Source organism: Mesoplodon densirostris, chromosome 1 (assembly GCF_025265405.1).
Source record: "Mesoplodon densirostris isolate mMesDen1 chromosome 1, mMesDen1 primary haplotype, whole genome shotgun sequence".
Lineage (NCBI taxonomy): Eukaryota > Metazoa > Chordata > Mammalia > Artiodactyla > Ziphiidae > Mesoplodon > Mesoplodon densirostris.
Window position 1 is genome coordinate 9,302,836 of NC_082661.1, and position 20,146 is coordinate 9,322,981.

The 20,146-nt window shown below is 43.8% G+C and overlaps 1 protein-coding gene across 3 annotated transcripts in view; it reads right to left on the reverse strand.

The window, feature by feature from the left end:
- Window positions 1–14,614: 14,614 nt before the first annotated feature.
- The window catches only part of ACADSB (acyl-CoA dehydrogenase short/branched chain), a 39,247-nt gene continuing 33,715 nt past the window's right edge, over window positions 14,615–20,146 (reverse strand). For all 3 annotated transcript variants that reach the window (XM_060098522.1, XM_060098513.1, XM_060098504.1), the window contains 2 exons: window positions 18,446–18,545; window positions 14,615–17,713 (listed from right to left, as the gene is read on the reverse strand). In XM_060098522.1, the coding sequence (XP_059954505.1) occupies window positions 17,643–17,713; window positions 18,446–18,545 (171 nt within the window). In that variant the 3' untranslated portion in view covers window positions 14,615–17,642. The remainder of the gene's footprint in view (window positions 17,714–18,445; window positions 18,546–20,146) is intronic.

Here is a 20,146-nt window from a genome sequence, read left to right on the forward strand (position 1 = left end):
ACGGTTTGTGGCGTGTGTGTGTGTGTGTGTGTGTGTGTGTGTACGAGGGAGAGCGCAGGGTGTCTCTTGACTTTTTCCTTGTTCCCTCTGGCGCTGGGGGTGGTTGTGAGTTGGGGATGAAGGAGGGGGAGGCCTGGGCACGTGCTGTCTCTCCCCTCCCTGACGTTGTGTTCCTTCCCTCTGTGCATGTCACGAATGCGGGCTGGCTGTCGCGGGGACTTGCTTCCTGGGCCCTGGGGGTCTCCTGCAAGAGCGGCTGCAGTGTACCGCTGCCCCGTGGCATTCCTCCTCCGTGCATCCCTCTTTGTCCTCAAGGGAAAAGCGTCTATAGAGAGATGGTATAACACCATCTCATCTACCTCCTGGGCCAGCTCTCCGGCCTGTGGGCACAAGCAGGATCCATCGTCCTTAACTTTTTGGAGCCAAGAACTCAAGACGGCGTGGTCCTGACCCTTTCTTGGGGGCTCCCCCATTGTGCCATGGTTTCCTGGGTCTCTTTTCTCCCGCTTTTATGGGGAAAATCAACAATCCACTGGCTAAGTAAGGTGTCCAACTGGGAACAAAATGCCAGGCTGCCTTCCTTGCCGGATCCTCAACCTTGGATTTGGGGTGGTAAAGCACCCCTTCCTCCACTCTGGTGGGTGGCCTCCCTTCATTTTGAAGGTGGTTTACCGAACTGGTGCTTCTCTGAGGCCCCGGGGGAAGGTGGCTGGTCCTACCCCTGGGGGTTTTCTGAACTCAGAATATGAGATACTTAGGTATGGTGACCTTATCATTTAGTGCCCAAATTGGAAGGCTCTTTTGAAGGTGAAGGGTGGCACGATTAATAATCATCCCGAGACAGCAGACATGACCTGGGACTGTCTGGGCAGACGGAGACGTGTGGCCCCTGATCCTCGAGCACCTCTGGACTCTAGCTCCAGTTCTGGAAAAGGGAGAAATCACCTCCTATACCCTCTCTACCATCAATCAGTGTGATGTCAGCTCTGAGCCCCATCCCAACAAATGGACGGGTATCCAGCTTTGTTCAGGGCTCCTTTCTCAGCAGCTCTGCCTGGGCTCTGAGGTCTCACGCAGGGTCGAAGTGCCTCCGTCATCTGCCACACCACCTGCCTCCACGAGAGACGTCTCTTCCTCTGGTCCCGGGTCCTTCCTTCCAGATGGCTCCTCTGCCGCGTCTGGAACCTGCTTGTGGTTCAGCATCTTTTGTGAGGCTAGAGGGCTCTGCCCAACATCCAGCCTCTTGGCGTCCCAAATACCTTTCCCTCTGGCACACATTTCCAGGGTGCTAGTCTAGGCCACGTGTGGGGCATGGAAGGCCTCTCTTTCCTCTTCCAATCTGAAGAAATCCCTCTTTAATTTAGGGCAGATTCATTTGGGGCAATTCCCTTCAAGACTTATTTTCCACATTGGATTTAGGTTTCTCCTTTCCTTCAAACCCCTTTTGTCCATTGAAAACAGGGACGAAATTTGGGGAAGTACCACTACCAGCCTTGTGGGAAGCACAGAACATAGAACCTGCATAAATGGGGAGAAGAGAAAGGAGAAAATGCCAAAAAAAAGAGCAATACCTCCCCAAATGAATGTTTCCATACTGCTTCAAAGCCACAAGTCCTTGGAGACCAGTAAAGTGTGCTTGGCCAGGAGCCCTGGATGCCACTTGTTCTTCTGCGGAAGCAGCTGCTCCATCTTCTAGAGCCACAGAGACCTATAGAACTTTCTGCAATCATTGATATGCCCTATATCCACATGGCCCAATATGGTAGCCACTAGACAAACATGACTAATGAGCACCTGAAACAACTGAGGAATTGAGTTTTTAATTTTATTTAATTTTAATTTTAATAGCCACATGTGGCTAGTGGCTCTCATACTGGACAGAATAGTTCTAGAGAAATCATTGAAGAGGAGTGATAATAACCCAATTTACATTTAAAAGACTGTCTCAGGCTGCTATGGAAAATGGCTTGGATACTGGGGAAAGTAGAAGCTGGAAGCCAATTAGGAGGTGACTACACCATTCCCAGAGAGAGATCATGCTTCTGATTGGACTAAGGTACTAGTAGAGGTAGAAAGATCTAGAGACATTAAGAATTATTATGGAGGTAGAACTGGTGGAGGAGGCCCACTGGTTACTGGGTCTCTGCATGCCACTCTGAAGACCCCATTTGTAGTTAAACAGATCCACTCTCGATGGTCATTTCTGAACCACTCAATCCTCACAGAGCCCTTGAAAGAGGACAGGTCTTCTCTCAGAGGGGGATGCAGCTGGTTGCCACATGTACTGGGTTGAATAGTGTCTCCCATAATTCATGTCCACCTGGAACCTATGAATGTGACCTTACTTGGAAATAAGATCTTTGCAGATGTAATCCAGTTAAAGCGAAGTCATACGGGATTAGGCTGTGCCCTACATACAACATGACTGGTGTCTTTGAAAGAAGAGGAACGTGCGCCTAGAGCAAGGAGGGCCACGTGATGATGGAGGCAGGGATGGAAGTTGTGCGGCCACGAGCCAAGGAGCTCCAGGATTGCTGGCAACCATCAGAAGCTCAAAGAGGCAAGGAAGCGTTCTTCCCTAGGGCCTCCAGAGGGCATATGGACCAGCTGACACCTTGACTCCAGACTCCTGGCCTCCAGAACTGTGAGAGGATGTATTTCTGTTGTTTTAAGCCACCCAGTTTATGGTGTTTTGTTACGGCAGCCCCGGGAAATAGAGCCACCCAGCCAGCATCCACTCCCTGTTCCTGCCTAGCAGACCTAGATTTTGCTCTGGTAACTACCCTCCTCCAGTATCCATGTACCTAAGGAAGTGGACCTTTCCTGGGTGGGTACTCCTTTGCCCTAAAGGTACTACTACTTTCTTGCCAGGGATGATTTTGGAACGAGTATGGGACTCAAAATTGGCCCGGAGGATAAGAAGAGAAATCTGTGGAGGACTGTTCTTCCGTCTCTCCTAGAAGCTCTTCTTCTCTTGGACATTATTGTGTTAAAGGGTAACACCTGCAGCTGTGGCAGCACCCTGGCTACCTGCCCGAGGATGATGTCCGTGGAAGGATGGCAGAGTATAGAGATGGGAAGACCCTGGGCCTGATTACTTTGCTGAGCTGATGAATCAAACAGCCCTGAGGCCCCCCAGACTCTGGGGTTCCAAGCTCTGTGAGGTGACTGAGACAAGGCTCATACCTCCTCCATCCAAGTGGTTTATCAAACTCCAAACCCCCTGAGAAGAGTGTTGGCAAATGCCATTGTCCCTATCTGGTTGATTTTCCAAATGATGTTTTAGTGTCCCCAGCAACTCCCAGCTGGCCCCCACTTGAATGAAGACAGTGAGTAAAAGAAAGGAGAAACATTTACTAAGCGGCTACTCTCTCAAGAAAAAACACTAACCAAAGAGCGCTTCCTATCTGGCCATCCATACTGCAGATACTTTTGCTCAGCATCTGGCCTCAGCTGTTTTGGAGGCTGGGGCAGGGGTGATGCCTTAGTCTGTTCAGGCTGTTTCTCAGTTTCTCAGTTCTGAAGGCTGGGAAGTTCAAGATTATGACGGCATCAGATTCGGTGTCTGGTGAGGACCTGCTTCCTCATCTTCTCACTGTAACTTCTTGTGGCTGGAGGGGCAAGGGGTCTCAGCCGGGTCCTTTTATAAGGGCACTAATCCCATTCAAAGCACCTTCTAGAGGCCCCACCTCCTAATACTTTAACCCACTTTGTGGGTTAAGATTTCAATATATGAACACAAACATTCAGTCCATAGCAGATGGGAAAGATTCTTTCTCTCTTACCCCAAATTAGGTAATTCCACCAAAACTTTTCATGGTTTCTTGGGTCTCCCTTCTGTCCCTGGCTATCTCAAAAGTTCCTCTCGGGGCTTCCTTGGTGGCGCAGTGGTTGAGAATCTGCCTGCTAATGCAGGGGACACGGGTTTGAGCCCTGGTCTGGGAGGATCCCACAGGCCAGGGAGCAACTAGGCCCGTGAGCCACAACTACTGAGCCTGCGCGTCTGGAGCCTGTGCTCCGCAACAAGAGAGGCCGCGACAGTGAGAGGTGTGCGCACCATGACGAAGAGTGGCCCCCGCTTGCCACAACTAGAGAAAGCCCTCACACAGAAACGAAGACGCAACACAGCAAAAACAAATAAATTAATTAATAAACTCCTACCCCCAGCATCTAAAAAAAAAAAAAAGTTCCTCTCATCCAGAAAAAAAAGTGTATCTCCTAATTTCAGAAGTCCTCACAACCCACCTTTTAATTCCCCAAACTTATTTTGACATATTTCTCCTCCTTTTTTCCTCCTTAAGAAGAGTAACTGAGTCCTCCTTTGGTCTAAATGTACTTAGCGCCCATGAACTCAGGCTCAGCTGCAGACAAACCTTCAGTTCAGTGCCTGGAGTATCCCACAGACGTGCTCCCAAGTCCACTTTTCTTCTCCAGGGCCAGGACTGCTGGAGGCTTTCCCTTTGAATGTTCTTCTTCTTCCCTCCCACCCCCATAGTCAGCACCACTGGGCATTTCCTGACTCTTTCTAGCTTCCTGAGCTTGCCTCCTTCCTTGTTCTTAAGATTTTGATTCCCTTTTACCCCACATCTGAAAGCCAGTACCTAACGATTCTTGGCTCCAGGTCTCATCTCATCCTTCCCTTGTCAAGAATAAAAACGTTGGGAGGGGAACTTCCCTGGTGGCGCAGTGGTTGAGAATCCGCCTGCCAATTCAGGGGACATGGGTTCGAGCCCTGGTCCGGGAGGATTCCCACATGCCGTGGAGCGGCTGAGCCCATGCTCCACAACTGCTGAGCCTGTGCTCTAGAGCCCGTGAGCCACAACTACTGAAGCCGGTGCGCCTAGAGCCCGTGCTCTGCAACGTACAACGGAGAGTGGTCTCTGCTCGCCACAACTAGAGAAAGCCCCACGCAGCAATGAAGACCCAATGCGGCCTAAATAAATAAATAAATTAATTAAAAAAAAAAAACACGTTGGGAGAGACGTCCCTGGCGGTCCAGTGGTTAGGACCCCGTGCTTCTAGTGCAGGGGGCTCGAGTTTGATCCCTGGTCAGGGAACTAAGATCCCGCGTGCTGTGCAGCGTGGCTGAAAAAAAAGAATAAAAGCATTGGACTCCTTTCCTCAGAGTACCTGCACCTCTACCCAAAGGCTATCAGCTGCTTTTAGGATAAAGCTGGATGGGAAAAGGGGGCAGAGCCTCCACTTTCTCTCTGGTCTTGAACCTGACCTCCCAGTCAAGGCTGAGAAGCAGAAGCTTTGCTTCAGATATCACATGCCTGGTTCATACACCGTGAATGGCCGTGGTGGTATCCAGCTTTGCTTTCCTTGTGTCAGGAACCAAATCTTAGAACTAACAACCTATATGAAGATGTGGCAACAGAAGCAATTTTAAAACTAGATAAAGGGGGCTTCCCTAGTGGCACAGTGGTTAAGAGTCCGCCTGCCGATGCAGAGGACACGGGTTCATGCCCCGGTCCAGGAGGATCCCACATGCTGCGGAGCAGCTGGGCCCGTGAGCCATGGCCGCTGATCCTGCGCGTTCAGAGCCTGTGCTCCGCAACGGGAGAGGCCACAGCAGTGAGAGGCCTGGGTACCGCAAAAAAAAACCCCAAAAAACAAAAAAACTAGATAAAGGAGTTTAACTTATTTCATCACAGTTCCAAGAATTTGGCAAGTTGTCTCGGAGCATTTCAGAATGATGTATTCCGCAAGTATTGTACGGATATTCTCAATGTTAGTACTGCACTTAGACCTGGGCAAGGGGATCTGCTGCCCCAGGCCCTGCATTTCATAAACACACAACAGTCCCTGTATTCACCGGGATCTGGTGCTCATGCCGGCACATGGTGACCTGAGCCCTAAACATCCACTCTCGTGACTAACACCTTCCAAGTCATGGGGGACCGCATCTCCTCTGCCCAGAGTGCCTGGAACAAAAGGAGCCTGAATCTTGATGAGGACAATATCAGAGAGATATACTGCTTTGGAGGTGAGGAGGATTTGCTTAGGGAAAAGACAAATTCACTAACTTGTCAAATCCTTCCTCTTGGAAAACAAGAGTGGGATAGATCCTTGCATAACCAATGATCATTTCCCAAAGCACAGAGCTTCCCTTTTCTGGCTTCTCTGTGTTCCAGTGGACAGTTCCAGAAGTTCCCATGAATTGGCATAGCTTTCCAACAGTTTTACATGGTGGCTGACAACATTTTGTAATACTAATAATTCACACGACTTTTAACTTTATGTATGTATGTCTACATGTAACATGCATGGCATGTGACACCAATTCATTACATTAGCTGATGGACACTGAATACCAGAATTGTGAATGGTCTTCTTTTTTATAAAAAGTATTTAATAACTAATTGAAATTTCAAAAATCAAAATTAAAAATTAAGTTTTATTTAAATAACAAAAAATTTATATAAGTTGGAATTTTATTTGGCCTGTAAACTTTATTTATTTATTATTTTTGTCTGTGTTGGCTCTTCATTGCTGCGCATGGGCTTTCTCTAGTTGCAGTGAGTGGGGGCTACTCTTCATTGTGGTGCGTGGGCTTCTCATTGCTGTGGCTTCTCTTGTTGTGGAGCATGGGTTCTAGGCGTGTGGGCTCAGTAGTTGTGGCGCGAGGGCTTAGTAGTTGCAGCACACGGGCTTAGCTGCTCCACAGCATGTGGGATCATCCCAGACCTGGGATTGAACCCGAGTCCCCTGCACTGGCAGGTAGATTCCCAACCACTGCACCACCAGGGAAGTCCCTGGCCTTTTAATGTTAATAATTTTGAGTACTTTAAAAGAAAAATAACTTTTGGAAACAGATGAAGAAGAATTTAAATTTTAAATTTTTTTATTTTTATTTTTATTTTTATTTTTTTTTGTGGTATGTGGGCCTCTCATTGTTGTGGCCTTTCCCGTTGCGAAGCACAGGCTCCGGACGCGCAGGCTCAGCAGCCATGGCTCACGGGCCCAGCCACTCCGCGGCATGTGGGATCTTCCCAGACCAGGGCACGAACCCGTGTCCCCTGCATCGGCAGGCGGACTCTCAACCACTGCGCCACCAGGGAAGCCCTAAATTTTAAATTTTGCCTTAACTTCAATTTACATTTTTATGAAGGTACATTCTTTAATTAATTTCACCCTCTTTATTAATTAAAAAAGTAATTACTGATTAAAACAATAAGACTAGGGGAGTTCCCTGGTGGCCTAGTGGTTAGGATTCTGGACTTTCACTGCTGTGGCCCAGGGTTCAATCCCTGTTCGGGGAACTGAGATCCTGCAAGCCATGTGGTACAGCCAAAACTTAATTTATTTATTTATTTATTTATTTATTTGAAAAAACCAACAAGACCATAGCTGGGCCTCCGGTGGTAGGCTAGCCCCAGGCCCAGGGACATCAGGGCCTGGCCTCCTCACCTTCAGAGAACACTTGCAGAAATGCTGGCGGGGGAGATGTTCTCTCTTACACAGGGCATGCTGAAATTACTGTGGGAAACCCATAAAGTGAGATAGTAAAAATGCAAGAGGAAATAGGGGCCAGAAAAAGGTTGGAAGTTAAGGGCATAGGACAATTTCAGAAGAACATAAGAGAAAAATGAGTCTTGAGAGAAATTACAGAAAAGCCTCAAAACCAACCCACCTACCTGAGAGCGCTCTCTTCTGGATGGTACCAAGGAAGCATGGGCATTTTCTTTCAAGAGATATTCCTTTTAGATGCCTGTGGACTATTCTGACTTTTAATTTTTATTTATTTAATTTTTTGCGGTACGCGGGCCTCTCACTGTTGTGGCCTCTCCCATTGCGGAGCACAGGCTCCAGACACGCAGGCTCAGTGGCCATGGCTCACGGGCCCAGCCTCTCCGCGGCATGTGGGATCTTCCCGGACCGGGGCACGAACCCGTGTCCCCTGCATCGGCAGGCGGACTCTCAACCACTGCACCACCAAGGAAGGCCCTATTCTGACTTTTGCACAATCACATGAAGCTCTTTCCTCTAAGGGGCCAGTAGTGAACACTACCGTATTTGATTTGGATTCAGCTTCTTCTTCATCTATATTATTCGTCAAAGATGAAGAAATTAACTTGTTTTGAAATTTTTACTCTTCTGGAGATTGCCCTGGATTGCTGAAGCCCAGTAGAAATTTGAGACCAAAAAATCTGCTGGAATGAGGCAAACATTTGTATAAACTTAGGGTCAGCTGAGGTGAGAAGTGTGCTAACCCCAAGACAGCATGAATGTCCACCAAATTATGCCTTCTTAGAGCACAACAGTAGATGAACGGAGCCTACATTTTTTAACGCTGAAAAAACAACATCCATGCCTTTCTATAGCTAGCCAGTTTTTTTTTTCTTTTGTATAATTTTTTTTTAAATTGGGGTATAGTTGCTCTACAACGTTGTGTTAGTTTTTGTTTTACAATGAAGTGAATCAGCTATATGTGTATATATATATCCCCTCCCTCTTGGACCTCCCTCCCACTACCACCCCCCAATCCCACCCATCTACGTCATCACAGGGCACTGAGCTGAGCTCCCTGCGCTATACAGTTTCCCACTAGCTATCTGTTTTACACATGGTAGTGTATATATGTCAATCCCAATCTCCCAATTCATCCCACTCCCCCTCCCCCTCCCATGTCCACACGTCCATTCTCTACATCTGCATCTCTATTCCTGCTCTACAAATAAGTCAGAAAAACAAATACCATACATTAGCAGATATATGTGGAACCTAGAAAAATGGTACAGATGAATCTAGCCAGCTTTTAATGTTGGTACGCTTCTGGGCTTCCCTGGTGGCGCAGTGGTTGAGAATCTGCCTGCCAGTGCAGTGGACACGGGTTCGAGCCCTGGTCTGGGAAGATCCCACATGCCGCGGAGCAACTAGGCCCATGAGCCACAACTACTGAGTCTGCGCGTCTGGAGCTTGTGCTCCGCAACAAGAGAGGCCGCGACAGTGAGAGGTCCGCGCACCGCAATGAAGAGTGGCCCCCGCTCGCCGCAACTAGAGAAAGCCCACGCACAGAAACGAAGACCCAACACAGCCAAAAAATAAATAAATAAATAATAAATTTAATGTTGGTACGTTTCAGTCTGAGTAATTCCCAAGACTTCTTGCCCATTGGACAAGTGCAGGGTTGTTTCAGTCTCAAAAAAGCCCTTTATTACAAAATACACTTAAAATGAGCTCAGCAGCGATCAATAAGTATATCCTTAGCCTTTGTCTACTTGGAAAAATCAATTGGGTTGAAAAGATGGAGTATTAATGAGCAAAGGAACTGTACATACATTATACACTGATAGGTTTCTGTTGTATGACTGAGTGCAAAATAAGGCAAGGGACCCACAGAAGCTGTCCACTCAACCAGATGTGCTCCCCCCAGACTCCCCAACCCTCCAAAGGTGCAAAACCTTACAACTCTGGTATTACTTTATTGTGTTTATATCTCCAAGAGGAAAAAAAATCCATTTCTCTCTAAGAGAAATTAATAGATTTAAAAACACCGAATCTAAGGTGATTTATCTCATCAGTAGTTTCTTCATTAACTCTCTTGCTAACAAAGGTAAGGTCTCATTAACGCAAGCCCCAGCGAGTCTCCTATTTTGGGGTGGGAGAATTGCAATGAACACATTGCCCAAAATTGCTTTTGGTTCCACAGAACTAGGTGCACAGCTTCTAGCTGGAGCAAGCCTTCTCACTAGCGCCCTAGAAGACTGACTGGTCACCTGCAATGAGAGTCACCTCTGGACTTGGTAGAAGGGAGGGGGACGTACCCTGCCTGCTCCTCCCACTCTGCCCCTCTAAGCAAGTGGGGTGTTTGGGGAGTCCTGGGCTTGCTTAGTCGTTCCTGCTATATTGGGGCGCTGCAGACGTTGAAAAGGAACATGGACACTGGGGCTGGAATCCCTTGAACACTACTCAAGTTTCAGTATGTGATGAAAATGCTCTGGGGGATTCTGACATAGGCAGATGCCAGGCCCAGTGATCTGACCGGTAAATCAGGAAATCTTCCTTTTTACAAGGAGCAGTGGTGCTGTGGGGGCAAAAGACCCAGGAGAAGGCTGTTTCACTGTTCCCAAGACCTTCACCTGTCTTTATACCACTAGTAACTATTTACATTGTCTCCTAGACCTCAACCTCCCACCTTAATCCTCCTGCAATTTAGACATACATTTCCAAGAGGCGGCTGGACATCTTTCTGGAGGAGATCTGAAAATAAACATCATATCTAATGACGAGGAAGTTCTGGGACTGGTAGTCCCTGGTCTGCACTTTTAGGACTAGAAGTTATTCTAAAACACAGTGAGGACGTTAGCGTGGAGGATAGAAGAGGTGCAATGGTGGAATCTTGGTAAGTGGTAGAATTTCCACTTATGGGCAAAGAAACCAAGAGTCAGCCAAAAGTAGACATTTTGTCAAAAAGCAAAGGAAGCAGAATCTTAGAAGTGGGGTATCCAAAGCTATGTTCGGAATGGATATAATCAGCCACGAATTAAGGGTAAAAAGATAACTTTAAGAACATGGTTTAAACTCACTGACCAAAGTGAACGTCAAGCAAAAAGGGATTAAAGGATCAGGCGATGAGTACGAGAGGTTGGGGCAGGGAGAATGGAGCAGCGGCTCACGGAAGCTTATCCTTTAAGGATGGGGAGACCCGAGCACTTCTGTAGATTGAAGCAAGGAGCCAATCGGGCTAGATAGGCTACAAATGAAATTCAGAGAGAATAATACTAACCCGAGTTCCTAGGGGAGGTCTTCTTTTCTTTTTTTTTTTTGGTGTGACACCCTGACTGACCAACTTGAGTAAAATCAGACTTAGCAGGCACTACTTTCATCATGGGCTGGCAAACTTTTCTTTACGCCTCGTGGGCAAGAGGCAAAATTAAGGAGATTATGCAGATACTTATATACCATTTAAAATGTTAAAAAAAAATCTAGTTTGCAGGTCATAGGCCCTAGTTTTGCCCACCCAATTTAAACCTGGGTCCTTGGACTTGAGATGTTTTGAAATTTTTTTTTCTTGTCCAAGAAAATATTATGTTTGAATACCTCAGATTGAATCACATAAAATCAAATTACAACTAAAGACAAGATGCTAATCACAAGGCCAGAGCAGATGGTCCAGTTCATACCCAAGTATGCGCCCAACCCAACCCAACCCAACCCGGGGAAGTCCCCGCTCAGCAAAGAAAGACACACACTGCTTTTCGTGGGAGGGTCTTTCAACGTGGTCAGTGCTATTTACCCACAGAGGTCAAACCTTCAAGGGATTAGGTGTCAGACCCCTTTTCTGTCCTCTGTGTCAGTCTTTGTCTCCTGTGTGGCCAAATGGAGCTGCCTACATGGCTGTGGCTATTTGAGAAAAGCAGAAAAATTGGTTAAAGGGGAATTGATGCACAAGAGTGAAAAATTTCCATAACCCTATACACAGCTTTATTTTCAATTACGCAAGATTATATTTACTTTATTACAATTGCACAATATTATACAATTATAAAAATTCAAACAATCTAGATGATGCCAACGACTCTGACGCCGTCTTCTTGGTCCCCACTCCCAGCACAGCCCTCAGTGTGATGACTGTATTTTCCCAGTTTATTCTAAGAATTTATATACATGCTTGGACTTACAGAAATATATAGATTTGTACTGTTCTCCACAAATCTTATGTGATTTGTTATTTTCTTAAACAATATAAGCTGGTGATGATTTAACCTCAGAACATGGGTCTTATTCTTTTAAACTGCTGCACAGGATTGCGTAGTGTGTACGTCCATGATTTATATATTCTCCTACCTAGCCATTTCTAATTTTTCACTACTACAAACTACTCTGTCCTTAAAGTCCCTGACGTGCCTTCTTGTCCATGCTCCCAGAAGCACTGACTAAAACAGCTCAGTTTCCCATACTTTTATCGACAATTTGTAATTTATATCTTTATTTTCCAATTAACCAAGGTTATTTAAAGTTATGATGAGCTTTTTTGCATCCTATGTTTTGGTTATTTACTTATTGTGTACAGTGAATGTTGCCTGTAAGTCTGTCTTTTTGGAGTTTGTAGAAGTTTCCTTTGTGGCAAAATTCTAAATTAGACAATTCATTTGCATTTGAAAATAAAAAGTTCCCCTTCTCTCTCTCTGTATATATATGTGTATATATCAAACTTGTTAATTATGCTACCCAATCCCTCTCTGTTCTTACCATTTCCTACTTGACTTGTTGATTTCTAAGTCAGAGGCTGTGATCATGGCTTTGTCAATGTTTTCACTGTATTTTTATTTTTTGTTTTGTTGTATATAGTTCCTATGTTGTTAGAGACATAAACTTCATGACTATTGGACCTTCTTGGTGAAGTCTTCCTGTTTTATTATAAGACATCCTTTTCTTGTCCTTTAAAATTATTTTTGCCTTTAATTCAGTTTTTAAAAGTTATTTATTTATTTATTCATTCATTCATTCATTCATTCATTTATTTATTTATTTATTTTTGGCTGCTTTGGGTCTTCATCGCTTTCTGGCTTTCTCTAGTTGAGGCAACCGGGGGCCACTCTTCGTTGTGGTGCGCGGGCTTCTCATTGCAGTGGCTTCTCTTGTTGCGGAGCATGGGCTCTAGGCACGCGGGCTTCAGTAGTTGTGGCTCACAGGCTCAGTAGCTGCAGCACACAGGCTTAGTTGTTCCGTGGCAATGTGTTCCCTGCATTGGCAGGCGGATTCTTAACCACTGCACCACCAGGGAAGCCCCTAATTCAGTTTTGATTGCTGTTCCTGCTTTCCTTTTAGTAGCATTTGTATGGTCTTTTTCTTTCTCTTTATCGCAACTTTCCTGTGCTGCTTTTTTTAGGTGTTTCTAACGTTATGTAGCTGGGATTTAAATTTTCCTTTTGTGCCATCTTGACATCTTTTATTTCTAATATTTGAGTTTAACCCATTTATACCTATAAGTCCTACTATGTTTGGCTATATTCCTGCCTTACTTTGTTTTACACTTACCATGATTTCTTTGAAAAAAAAAAGTTTTGTAAAGTTAGGTTTTTTTCCCTTTATAATGTGGGCTATCCATACAAGTGATGGCAAATCAAACATCCTAGAGCCACCCACTCAGATTTGCATCCTGCTTGTCTTTCTTCCTACCTCAGGGCGGCTTTTTGATGGCTGTGATGGAGATGATTTTTTTTCGTGGGGGGGTATTTCCGTAGTTCCCTTTTCAGTACTTTTCTCATCCCTCTACTGCAGTGGTCCCCAGCTTTTTTGGCACCAGGGACTGGTTTCGTGGAAGACAATTTTTCCATGGACGGGGGGTGGGGGATGATTCGAGTGCATTACATTTACTGTGCACTTTATTTCTATTATTATTACATTGTAATATATAATGAAATAATTACACAACTCACCATAATACTGACAGAAGGTGGAGCTCAGGTGGTAATGCGAGCAATGGGGAGTGGCTATAAATACAGAGGAAGCTTTGCTCGCTCACCTGCCATTCCCCCCGTGCTGTGCGGCCCTGTTCCTAACAGACCAAGGACAGGTATCGTCCATGGCCAAGGGGTTGGGGACCCCTGCTCTACTCATCTTCCTACTGCCCTATCCACCTACGCTCCCATTCTTCCTCTGAGAACACAGATGATCCCACCATACCTATTTATTTCTTTTACAGGCCATGCTCTCAGCTAGCTTCTCTGCTTGAAAAGATCTGAAACAATCCCTGAAGAATTATTAGCTAATAAAGGGCTAGTTGGCAGTGGCATTTTACTGGAAGACTCCTGAAAATTAACAAACCTTAAAGACCCAAAGGAATGAATCTGGGAGGGCCTTCATCAGCCAGACTGCCCATGTTTGAATCACTTCTGTCATGTATCAATAAGCAATTTATTTCCCTCTTCATGCCTCAGTCTCCTTGCCTTTACAATGGGCTAACAAGAGCGCTTACTCTATAGGGCTGTGAGTTACTACGCGTCAAGAGCATAGAATAATGGCTGGCACATGATAAGAGCTCAAGAGAGCTTAGTGCTATGTTTATCATTCTAACAGATCTAAAGAAATAATTTTGCATAGGGTTGGCCTTGCTGGTTTTCTATGTGTGAGGATACACCAATGAGAACAGAAAAAAGACACCTGACATAAATACATTTCGATAAGAATCTGGTCTTACTCATCTTTGCATGGCAGCTTGGAGTCCATAGCACCTTGGGCCCCTGGTCACAGCAACTGCTCGGCACAGGTCACTGAATGACAAATGAAAAAGGGACTAATATCTAGATTTCTAAAATAATGTAGGAAATAATGGGGAACAGATAGGCTGAAATCTCCTATAAGGTTAGACAATAGCATATTACTGAGTAAAAGGTTCAACGATATAAAATTTCCAGAGGTACTACTATAAACATGAGCATAAATATCAGCTAAATAAGAGCTATACTGTGAAGATGTGCTCAAAAGAGGTGACCTCTCTATTGAAGAGCTGCTTATTTTGTTTTTTAAAAAAAGGGAGTCCCTTTGGTAACATTTTATTTAGCATCAAGAATTTAAAGTTAAATGGTAAGACCTCTTCCCTGAAAACAAACAAAATTGGTTTACATGAGAGTCAAGCTATCAGCTTGGTAAACAGAGGTGTTGTGTCTATCTTGCAGGAAGGTTACATTATTTTCTTACTTCTGTATGTATAACAAACAATTTTGCTTTATTAGAGTAGCAAAAGTCTCCAGTTCGTGCTTTATTTTTTCATTCTCCATAGAATACTGACTTTGTAACACGGACTACAGTCTGATACGTACCATTACAACAAAAGTTTCACTTTATGAAAGATCAGCAAAAATACATCAGCAAGGATATAACTAGTGCATTTACTAAAACACATCATAATCATAAAACCAAGTGGTCACACACAATAATCTTTACATTTGACATACCAGCTACATCCTTGGAGAGCCAGTGTGTTTGGCAGGTGATTAATATATGTAAGTAACGACACTGATCAATCTTAACACTTCTGAAGTGTTAATTCTTTATCAGTTAAACCTAAAATAAATCAATAGAGTCTTGAAACATAACAAGGATGAAATGCAAACTTTGTTGAACAGAGACAGTAGTCAACGGTAGGAAGAGCACGGAATTGGGACCCAGTGCATGTGGACCCTTGTCTTATCTTTGGCCCTGGATGGATGACCTTGGGCAAGTATCCTGGGCTGTATGAATCCTTCACTCTTTTTTTTTTTTTTTTTTTTGCGGTACGCGGGCCTCTCACTGTTGTGGCCTCTCCTGTTGCGGAGCGCAGGCTCCAGATGCGCAGGCTCAGTGGCCATGGCTCACGGGCCCAGCCGCTCCGCGGCATGTGGGATCTTCCCAGACCGGGGCACGAACCTGTGTCCCCTGCATCGGCAGGCGGACTCTCAACCACTGCGCCACCAGGGAAGCCCAATCCTTCACTCTTAAATGAGAGAGTTGGCTGGATGGTTCTCTAAACTCTTTCTAGATTTTGCTTTCCATAATTCTAAAATCTTTGACACCAATTCATTTTTGTGTTGTAAAGTGAAATGTCTAACAATACTACCTTGGCAGTTGGGTTGAGTCCAGCTCTGCCACACAAACACGACTTGTTGCTTGTGTTCAAGTCTCTTCCTGCTGAGCCCCATGACGGCCCTATCATCAAATTAACAAACAGTAGTGACAGGCTTCAGGAGGTAAACAAACTTGTCCTCCACGAGACACAAACTCAAGACCCCCAAAGTCATGGTTATTAAGAAAAGCTATAATGGGAGAACTATGGGGAAAACCCACAACATCCTCTTTGGTAAATGGTACAACAACACAATTCACTAATAGAAGAAGGCAGGTACAGATATTAATTACAATACATAATTCATTTTCAACTGTTATTTGGGAACCTGCACAAAAAATATATACACAATTAGAACTATATCAATATGAACTATAAATTCAAGGTCTAGATGTACACGGGAGCCTCTCTCATGCTAATCTGAAAGTGGCTTATTGTAGTTTCACGTGTTTGTAACTCTACAGGAGGAAGCTGGGATTCTTTTTACTAACGTTGGCTTCTATTCCGTCATCTGAAAAGTCCACCTCTCTCACATAATCACAGAAATTAAAGATGTCCAAGCCCCCCTTTGGGGCATTTCCTCCATCCCCTACTTTCCTTATCAGATTACTGTCTTTTTGTTCTAAAACACTGAATGACTGGCTTCCATCAGCCCTATCTGAAAATCAAGTAGACTTTACCTCTTTTGATCTAAGGTCTAAATTTGTCCGTATTTCTTCCTAATATTTTAATGTAATTCCTATCTCAATTGTATTTACACAGTTCTGAATATTTAACTATGGTATCCATTATAGAAATTAATTCAATGAACATGAACGCACAAAGCAAAATTACTTTGAAAATGTCAAGTTTTCTTAATAAACATTATCCTTTCATTAAAGTACTAAAGTGCTTCCCTTTTGACAGCAGTGATTACTTTAAGCAACTGTATGAGCCTTGAAACATTTTTCAACATCTCTAACCCATGTCCCCTTCCAGAAAATATAAAACACTCACCCTTCACTGTCCTCCTCCCTCCTGAGGGGACTGAGGACCTGTACCCTACAAGGTCTCTCTGATTGAGAATCCCTGATACTGAAGAAATGGCATCGCCAGCCGTATGTTATGTTGAGCTTTGCCTTTCCATAATTTGACTGTAAAACAACTGATTTATTTTTGCCTTCCCAGAAATGTCATGTTTTATATTACCAAATATGCTTTTCGAACTCTACACTCCCTATCCCTCATTCCTTACAAGATTTTAATACACTTCTTTATGGGGACAAGACATCTCCTCTTGAGAATCACTGAACCAAAATATAATTTCTGAATTACTATTCATGATAAAGCTCAATAACTAAGTTTGAGAAAACAGTATTCAATTTAAAGACAGAAAAAATGAATATTACAATATTGAGTATATTCTAATTATTAAACCAAATTATCTAAACTTCATACTTGAAAACTAACGTAGAGACTTGTTTTTAAAATGATCTACTGAAACCATAATGAAATGCACCTTTCATACTGGTCAATTATAGTAACAAATTATATTGCTTTCCTTTGTTGAAATGCTTTCTTTGATTATATAAACTACAGAGTTATACCCTCATTTTCCACTCAGTTTCAGATATTCAGAACTAAAACTTTTCGATTTTTCTAAATAATTTTTGATCAGTTGCTACCTAGTTTAGCAACTTAGAATCAAATCTATTTCTTCTATAGAATTGCCAACTCTCACAAACGTCTCTCTGACTGATGCACAATGACAGGGATATAAAATACCCATGTCTGCAAGAAATACTTATATTGTCTTTATTTTTCCAAATTCTAGTAGAGTGAAATTCTACATACCCTGAAGCTAAAATGATAATGCATATAGAGTTTTAAAAATAGTTTTGGAGAAAATATGGATGTATTTCTTCCCAAAATTTAAAAATGATTTTCTGAGCCTAAGTTAAGCAGATTGGAAAGAGGAGACAGGAAAGGTCTACCTCCAGATCCAAGGAGAAGGGCCTAAATAAAATCATTCAATGCAGCCCCCAACAAGGCACAATAGTTTAAAATTTTACACGAGTGACACCAGGGAGGGGTCCCACTCCCGTGGCTGTCAGTATTCTGAATCTATGCGCCTTGCAATGGTGTTCAGCTGGATATTTGAAGTTCCTTCATATATTGTACCTTAAACAAAGGGGAGAAAAGGAACAATTAGGAGTGGAGCTATGGTTAAGAGTCTATGCAAGAAACAGCTCTGCAAACATTACCTCTGCATTTACTGTAAAACTTTACCAGGAATAGTGTCTAATGTCCCCTGAATATGGTACTATTTGACAAGGTAATTCTGACTAAGAGATAACAATTTTCTATTTGGTTTACAGATTTCCAGAATCAGTATTAAACAGTTGGAAGTTTTTTGTTCCTAAACTATCAACACACAAGCCTGGATGGTTCCTCAGGAACAGGCAGCTTTCATAACTGCTGTTTCTATTTTCCCACCTGGCAGTGGAGCAGCGGAATGCTCAGGCTTGGGTAGGCACTTAGTGTCTAAAATTAGAACTGAGCTTCAAACAACAGCATTAAACTAATAGAAAATATTAACATTTTTAGTAAAAGAAAAATTAAGACAGTAGATTTTGTTGTGGTTTTACTGAAAGGCCTTCAGAGGCCTTGAGGCATTTAAAAAGGAAATTTGATGTTTTAAAAATATATATATATAAATCTATTTTTTTGAAGGAAGAAGTAGGGGAAAATAACCCGGCCACAAGAAAAGGAGAGCCAATAAACGTAATAACTGAAGAGATTAAAACTGCCTTTGCCTACGTACCAGTAATAAAAAAAAAATCAAACAGATACAACAGCCTAAAACACCTACAGAGTCAAATAAAACAAAATAAATGTAAAAACTCTGTTTACCAATCTTCGCATCTCGGAAGTATTTTTCCACAGGATAATTTTTGGTGTAGCCTACTCCTCCCATCCACTCGATACATTTGCCAGTTATTAGGCCCGCAATCTACCAAAAAGCAGCAGCAAATCACATGTTGAAGCCACATAACTTATGCATTACAAACACTCTTGTAGAATATTCTTAGTAACATGGATTCACTGTTATTGGCAGTTGGAAAGATTGATGTCGTTTTATAAATTAGCATTTCTCCTTAGTCCCATTCTCTATACATACATTTATGTAAAATATCCTATTAGTTCACAAAATTCTTATTTTCTTAAGAAAATTAGGGTATTTGTTTAGACTCATACTTGTCGACAGGTATCATTTACTCAGCAAATGTTAATCAAGGGCCTTCTTATGTCAACCACTCTGCCAGCCACAATGGTGAGGGGTGGCCAGTCACTCACTGCCCTTTTGGTCCTGCTGGTCATTCAGAGAGACAGACATTGAATCGCAATCACTGAAACTGAAAAACTGTATGGGGCAAGACAAGAGCCTGCTAGGGAAGCTGCCATGACTTAGATGGGGGATAGGTGAGGAAATTACAGCCTCGCTGAGAACTAAAGGATGAGTTAGGGGACATTTCAAGCTGAGGAATGACACGTGGAAAGGCTCCAAGGGGAAAATGGGTTCCTCAGCCTCAAGGGCCTGAGGACCAATGGGCTGGGATCGGGGTGACCTGTAAAAAGGGAATTGGGGGCAGGCGGGCCGCACATGATGGTGAGCAGTTTGAATAACGTACTGGCCCCCAAAGATGTCCACAGGAGAATCCCCAGAAAGTGTAAATGTTCATCACCTACATGGCATAGAGACTTGCAGGTGTGATTAAGTTAAGAACCTTGCGATGGGGTGATGATCCCAGACTATCTGGGTGGGTCTCGTGTAATCCCAAGGGTCCTTATAAAGGAAAGAGGGAGGCAGAGAAGATGATGTGACCACGAAAACAGAAAGCAGTCAGATCTGAACACCCTACACTATTGGCTCTGAAGACGGAGGGAGGGGCTATGAGTCCAAGAAACAGAGTTGGCTCTAGAAGCTGGAAAAGAAAAGGAAATGGATTCTCCCCTAGAGCCTCCAGAAAGGCAGCTCTGCTGACACGTTAATTTTATCCCAGTGAGACTCATTTCAGACGTCTCACCTCCAGAGCTGTGAGATAATAGAATTGTACTGTCTTAGGCCACTAAATTTTTGGTAATTTGTTAAAAGTAGCAATAGGAAACGAATAAAAAGGTCCCATTTGTTGTGAGGAGCCACTGAAGGGTTTAAAGCTGGAGAGTGGCATGACCTCACGGATACTTTGAAAAGGGACACTGGATGGGAGAAAGCAACAGAGGAAAACAAGAGGTTAGAAGGTGACTCCAGTGGTTTGGTAAAGAAACGGCACAGCTTGGACTAGACAGGTGGCAGTACGAAGGGAGAGAAAAACAAATTCAAGAAATATTTAGGGGGCTTCCCTGGTGACACAGTGATTGAGAGTCCGCCTGACGACGCAGGGGACGCGGGTTCGTGCCCGGGTCCGGGAAGATCCCACATGCCGCAGAGCGGCTGGGCCCCTGAGCCATGGCCGCTGAGCCTGCACATCCGGTGCCTGTGCTCCGCAACGGGAGAGGCCACAACAGTGAGAGGCCCGCGTTCCGCAAAAAAAAAAAAAAAAAAAAAAAAAA